The 7,612-nt window shown below is 37.5% G+C and overlaps 1 protein-coding gene across 1 annotated transcript; it reads right to left on the minus strand.

The window, feature by feature from the left end:
- Nucleotides 1-2,530: 2,530 nt before the first annotated feature.
- On the minus strand, nt 2,531-3,804 carry LOC138905616 (uncharacterized). Its single transcript, XM_070194138.1, has 2 exons — nt 3,626-3,804; nt 2,531-3,467 (listed from the first exon to the last, which is right to left on the minus strand). The coding sequence occupies exons 1-2, from the start codon at nt 3,802-3,804 to the stop codon at nt 2,531-2,533; spliced, it is 1,116 nt and encodes a 371-aa protein (XP_070050239.1).
- Between the last annotated feature and the right edge of the window lie 3,808 nt (nt 3,805-7,612).

The following is a 7,612-nucleotide window of genomic DNA, read 5'->3' on the forward strand; positions in this document are numbered from 1 at the left end:
CAATTTTAGGAGGAAGTACCCCACTCACAAGATAATTGACATAGTCTGCGTATCATGGGGAGGGTCTTGGGTGATAGCAAGAAGTTGCTCATCAGGGAATGCCTCCTTAATTTGTCCACCTTCCTCCACATGCTCATGATTTTCTGGCCTTGATAGATGGTCGGCTACTTGGTTTTCTGTGCCCTTCCGATCTCGTATTTCTACATCAAATTCCTGCAATAATAAAACCCAGCGCATCAATCTAGGCTTGGATTCTTTTTTTGTAAATAAATACCCGATTGCCGTATGATCAATATGGACTATGACTTTTGTTCCCACAAAGTATGCCCGAAATTTCTCAAAGGCCCACACAACGGCCAACAACTCCTTTTCAGTGGTGATGTAATTCAGCTGTGCATCATTAAGAGTTTTACTCGCATAGTAGATGAAGTAGAATATCTTATCTTTTCTCTGGCCTAGCACTGCCCCAATAGCATGGTCGTTTTCATCGCACATAAGTTCAAATAGTAAGGACCAATTTGGTGTTGCAATAATAGGGGCAACCACTAACTTCTTCTTGAGTTCCTCGAATGTCTTCAAACAGGCTTCATCAAAATTGAAGGTTACATCCTTTTCAAGAAACCTGCACAAAGGAGTAGCGTTTTTTGAAAAATCCTTAATAAAGCGTCTATAGAACCCCGCGTGTCCCTAGAAACTACGGACACCCTTCATAAAAATGGGTGGAGGTAATTTTTCAACCGCTTCCACCTTCGCCTTATCAACTTCAATTCCACTCCTTAACACTCTATGGCCCACCACGATACTTTCTTGTACTATAAAATGATACTTTTCCCAATTGAACACCAAATTTGTTTCTTCACAACGGGCCAGTACCATGCTCAAATTCTTCAAACAATCATCATAAGAAGAATATGCGTCATGCACCTCTAGAAGTAGCCGGCGCATTACAAAGGACAAATGGCATTCGCTTGAAAGAGAAAGTACCATAAGGACAAGTAAAAATGGTCTTCTCCTGATCCTCTGGGCATATGACAATCTGGTTGTACCCCGAATAACCATCAAGGAAGCAATAATATTCATGCCCCGCCAATCTGTCCAACATTTGGTCAATGAATGGAAGTGGAAAGTGGTCCTTACGGGTTGCTTTGTTGAGCCTTATGTAATCAATGCAAACTCTCCACCCCGTCACGGTGCGAATAGGGATTATTTCATTCTTCTCATTCTCTACAACAATCATCCCCACCCCCACCCCCCACCCCCACACCCTTTTAGGCACACATTGCACTAGGCTTACCCAGTTGTTCTCAGAAATCGGGAAGATGATACCTGCATCAAGCCACTTAATTACTTCCTTTTTCACGACCTATTTCATAATGGGATTTAATCTCCTTTATTTCTCAACACTGGGGCGATGTCCATCTTCCATAAAGATTATAATATGCAAAATAATGGATTGATTCCCTTGATGTCAGCAATTGTCCACCCAATAGCCTTTTTATGCTCACGAAGCACTCTGAGCAATTTTTCTTCTTGTACATCGGTCAAGCTGTATGAGATGATCACTGGCAATGTCTCAAAGCTCCCCAAATAAGCATAGCACAAATGCACTGGAAGGGGCTTAAGCTCTAGCTTTGGAGCTTCTTCAATAGATGGCTTAGGAGGGGTCAGAGTAATAGGCCTGTCCAACTCCTCAAATTTCTCAAACCCATGGACATAACTACAAGACATGTTAAGTACTTGATCCATTTCTTCCATCATCTCATCTTCACTGTCTTCTTCATCCCCAATCAATGCTTGTTCAAGAAGATCTATGGGGCTCATATAAGGCACCAATGACGTCACATCACTTTTCACCACAGAAATCATGGATAGCTCTTCATAGTGGGATGGTAATCTGAGTGCTTTATACCATTGAATACCTCTAACTGGAACTAACACATCTTCAATCACTCATTCAGGATGAGTAAGGGAGCGATCAGCCAACTGTAAAATCATTGTTGTTAGGAGCGACTCACCTAACCCCAATTGTCTGAACATAGATAGCGGCATCAAATTAATGATCGCCCCAAGGTCACACAAAGCTCGCCCGACTGCGTGCTTACCAATCGAGATTTGTATAGTAAAACTACCTGGATCCTTTAATTTTTGAGGTAGCTTGCTTTGAATTCTTGAGCTACATTCTTTAGTGAGTGTCACAATCTCAAAATTTGTCAACCTCCTCTTATTGCCACTATGTCCTTGATGTATTTGGCATATTTGGGCACTTTTTGCAGGATGTATACCAGTGGAATATTGATTTGCACCTGCTTCAAAATATCAAGAAACTTTTTATAAGCGGAATTATCCTTCACTTTCTGCAATCTCTGAGGGAACAGAGGTGGTGGCCTTGCAACTAATGGTGGTGGTTGCTTAGACACTGCCTCTTCAGCTGGCTTCTTTGACTCCTTTGATTTTTCTGATTCTACTTCTATGGTGGCCGATTTCTCATATATTCAGTCATGTTTATACTTATTTACCGCATAACTCAGTTTTATGACTTTATTTCGATTCTCTTTTTCGATGGAACTTCTTCTAACTGTCTCCTATTCCTTGATGACACAACATTAATAGATGCCTTAGGAGTAACCTTAGTGTCGCTTGGAAGAGTTCCAACTGGTCTAGTATTTTGGGAACTGGCGAGTTGCCCCATTTGTCGCTCTAAATTTATCATCACTGCTGCTTGGGCCTGCTGGTCAGCCATCAATGTTTTTAGCATCTCCTCAATGTGACTCATCAGGTTTGTAGGTTGTTCAACTTGTGGTGGTCTATATTTCTGTTGAGGAGCTTGTGGCCTGTACTGATTCTGAGCACCTTGGTTTCCACCCCAAGAGAAGTTTGGGTGGTTCCTCCAGTTAGGATTGTAAGTGTTCCCATACTGATTTGTCTGGACCTTATTTTCATTACCCATAAAATAGACAGACTCTAGATTAGCTGGGCATAAGTCGCTCGTGTGACATTCTCTGCAAACTTCACAAAATATCTGAACATGTTGCACTGGCTGGGCTTGTTTCTTGTTAATAACCAAGGTCATCTGATTGACTTGGTTGGCCAATGTGTCAATCTGCATTGATGATGCAGAGATGACATCTAACTCGAGAACCCCTGTAGATTTTTGTACTGTATGTCTGCCCATCTCTCCTTGCCAATCAGGATTGGTTTTGGAGAATTTGTTCAATAATGCATATATCTTATGGAAGCTTTTCTCCAACACTTGACCTCCCGCTGCATCATCCACCATAATTTTTGTCTCAGGATGTAGCTCTTCTATGAAAGTGTGCGCTAATACTTCATTTGTCTCATTGTGATGAGGACAGTCTCTAAGCACCCCCTGGAACCTTTCCCAAGCTGAGTATAAGGACTCTCCCGATTTCTGTTTGAAGGTGACTATCTCACTTCTGATCTTTACAGTTTTTCCTGAAGGAAAAAACCTTGCCAAAAATTTCCTCACCATATCATTCCATGATGTAATAGAATTAGTTGGTTCCGCCTTCAACCATCACTTTGCTTCGCCCAACAGAGATAATGGAAAACGTATGAGCCTCACATAGTCTGAAGTGACTTCGTTAGTGATATAAGTATCACTAACCTCCAAGAAGTCGGGATATGTTGTTGTAGTTCCTCGTGAGGAAGACCCATAAACTGCCAATTCGCATGTAGTAGTTGGATCATGCTCTGTTTCAGATCAAAGTGCCCAGTGATTTTGGGCTTCACAATGCTGGAGGTGACATTAGCAATGTTGCGCATCGCCACCTCCTGAACATCCATATATTACTCCTCTGCCATGTCCACAGGAAATTGAACAAGTGTCTGAAGATTATCTGTGTCCCTTGCTTCTCTCAACCTCCTATGAAATGTTCTCTCTGGTTCGGGGTCAAAGCCTTGAAGTCTATCATCGCTTCTGACCCTTTGCATTCAATGAAAGTTCCTGAGAGCAAAGCAACCAATAAGAAACGTTAGACTTGACGAAGTAAACAAGTAAAGCAAAAACTAGAAAGTAGTCAATATTCAAGTCCCCGACAACGGCGCCAAAAACTTGTTGCTCCCAAACGCACACGCAAGTATACGTGGTCGTACAAGTAATAAAATTATAAGTCGAGTGTCGAACCCACAAAGACTTGTGTTAATTACCCACTAGTTTCACCAAGAATTTTACTCAGTCAAGTCAATCAGAGTTCAAAGTTGTGATCATACTAAGCACTAATTCTAACAAGTAACTATTTTATCAAGCAGCAAAATGGTTGTTGTGTATTCAGTAGAGACGAATATTCCAGGGTTGTGATCGATTCACCAATCCTATTGTGCTCTAATTAACTCTCTCTTTCATACAATTAACTCATGGTTGCTAATTAATTGAACAATTGCTCTCGTAGTATTCTCCTGAATTCCTACTCACTTGTTCGAAATAGATTAACAACTATATATTCCTATGGAATCAATCTATTAAGAATGCATTAAGATTATGATATTTAATTAAGCACGGTGATTAGGTATATTCCTATCCTAACCATAAATCTGTCCCCCTCAGAGTTAAGATCATGCTCTCTTCAATTCTTCTCTAATCTAAATATGGCTTTTCCAACCTTAGCATAGATAGTAAATAGAACCTAACTGTTAGCCAGACAATTAAGCAATTAATCACAGAATTGAAGAAACAATCATATATTAGTGAATTGTAATCAAGGTTAAGTCAACTTTAAACAACAATATTCATAGCTAAATCACAACCCCAGAACTATGGGTTTTAGCCACTCATGATAATATCAAACAAATTCACAATTGTTGAATAATTAAAAATACTAAGAAAAGATGAAGAAAACTGAGATATCCTCGGTCCCTGATGTTTCTTATGTGTATTTTTCCATCAAAGTGGCATCCCTCCCCTCAAAATAGGCTTAGTCTTGCTTTATGCGCGTTGGGTAGGTCTTGGGCCGAAATAACCTTAAGGTTCCCCGTCACCAATGCCCAGGGTAGCGTGGGGCGCTGGAAAATTCTCAATTCTTTAAATTGTGCCACAGTTAGCGCCCCACGCTGCCTGTGGCGCTACAAATGGCTCTTTTTCAATTTTTCTCCTTTTCGGTTCTAATCTCGCACCTTTCGCCCCATGTTGCCTCCGGATGATTCTTACATATAAAAACACCACGAATTAGCATAAATCATTACATTTAACATCCGAAATCCACGAAACACGAGTAAAATATGAGGCGATATACATATAAATATATATAATTTAAGCTAAATATCAAAAGACAAGTAAATATATATGATACATGCATTCTAATGTATTGCTCATAACACGTTTTCAAATAGAGACAAGTATACGTTTATCATACATTCTATGTAGTGCTCGTAATACATTTTCTTATGGACACTAGCAAGAGAAACGACAGAGAGGTTATCAATGGGAAGGGAAGTAGAGAAAATAAATATAGCAAGAATTAAAAATGGATGGTACACATATATAACGTGCAAAACACGTGTAAGAAGGAATAGGCAAATGAGGTAGAAACTTTATTAGAATTTGTAGAGTCGTTCGAAGATTAGAAAAAGGGCTATACTTTTAGATGTTTTGCTCACTTACACAGAAAATTCTATTGCTACTTTTATGTCATTTATGATTATATATAATTATTACCGTTTATAAAAAATAAAAAACCTCATGTGATATCTCACATGTATAACGTTCAAACATTGATTTTGCTCTCTTGTACAGAAAGTTCCAGCACTATTATTGTTGTTTATGAATATAATTATTATCGTTTAAGAAAAAAAAAATTCATATGATATCTCACATGTATAATGTTCAAAACACATATTTTTGTGCACTTGTACGAAAAAATTCTAGCACTACTGTTATGTCGTTTATGAATATAATTATTATATTTAAGAAAAAAATAAATTCATGTGATACCTCACATGTTTAGCATTCACAATACGTATTTCAAACGTGTCATATTTATTGAATAAAAGACAAACTTTAGTAAAAGAGATTTCTTTAGTGTAGATTAACAAGACAAGCTACAGAGAGGTAGTATATCGGCGCAAAAAAAGAAAATAGAGAAAAATAACAAGAGTTTAGAAAGAAAAAAAAAGGATTATAACGTCCTAAACACGTTAGATACGAAATAGAGATGTAGTGTATCAATAGGAAAAGCAAAATAGAGAAGAACAACGATATCGTAAGTCAAAAATGAACTGTACACAACATGTAAAACACGGGCATCATTTTGAACGAAAGACATACTTTCATAAAAAATATTCCTTTAAATGAGACTAGCATAAGAGGTATTTTATTTATCGAAAAAGAGAAATACAAAGATAGAAAGATTTAGAAAATATATGGGTTCAAATTCAGTAAGATAGATCGTGTATAATGTGCAGAATATGTGTTTCAAATCTTGTGTATATGTTTTTGTAATACATTGAAATGTACTATAAAATACTTCTTTAGATAATAAAAAAATATAAGCTTATGCATATGATATATATCCTAATATACTGCTCATAACATGTTTTCAAATAGAGACAAGCAAATGCTTATCATACATCCTATGCATTGCCTCGTAACACATTTCCGATGGAGACTAGCAAGAGAAACGACAGAAATAGGTTAAACAGAAATAGGTTATCAGTGTGAAAGGAAAATAGAGAAAAATACAGATAACAAGAATAAAAAATCGATAGTATACATGTATAATGATGTTTTGCTATAATTTCATATTTTTAATGAATTACTTACCTTATATTTTGGGATTTTAATGCTAAACTATATTATATTTGTGTTTAATTGAATTTATTTTATGTGTAGGTATGACGAAATTGGGAGCAAAGTAGAGATTTTATGTGTATTTTTTATTACAAGAATGGCTTGTGATTATTTAATGATGGAAAATATTATGATATCATGATTAGATAATGATTGAAGACATAATATGTGCAAATTGACGTGAGATAAATAAGAAAGCAAAGGAAAGAAATGAGAGTGTTAGGCAACTAGCACTAACAAAAGACCTCAAAATTGAATTGAAGCAGAGAAGCATCAGGCGAAGCGAGCCAACAAGCTCGCGTTAGAGCACGCGTAGCAAGGGATTTTGCTCGCGACAGAGCTTGCGTCGCACGAGCTACAGCGAGATGAAGCTCGCGTTTTGCCTCGCGCCGCGAGACCTGTAGCGAGGGTGTTCCGGATTTTAAAGCCTATTTTGTCTCCTTTTTGATTTTGGACTTGGTTATTTCGTTCTAGGCTTTTTTCCTACACATATAAATAGTCATTAAACATCATTTTTAGAGGAGTTTTGCGACCGGAGGCAAGAACATCACGTGGAACAACTTTTGGAGAAGAAAATCATTGAGTTCTTCATTCCTTTATCTTTTCTTTGTAATTTATTTATGTAAAATATTAGGAAAATTGTTGCTACGAACATGAGTGGCTAAGCACTTTGTTTCTAGGGTTGTGGTTGACATGATTATTAACGATTATTAATTACATCTTCGTTAATTCGGATTATCATCTTATGGTTGTTTCTTTAATTCTAGTTTTAACTTGTGAATTGTTGTAGCTACTCATTCACCCTACTAT

This window comes from Nicotiana tomentosiformis, chromosome 1 (genome assembly GCF_000390325.3).
Source record: "Nicotiana tomentosiformis chromosome 1, ASM39032v3, whole genome shotgun sequence".
NCBI lineage: Eukaryota > Viridiplantae > Streptophyta > Magnoliopsida > Solanales > Solanaceae > Nicotiana > Nicotiana tomentosiformis.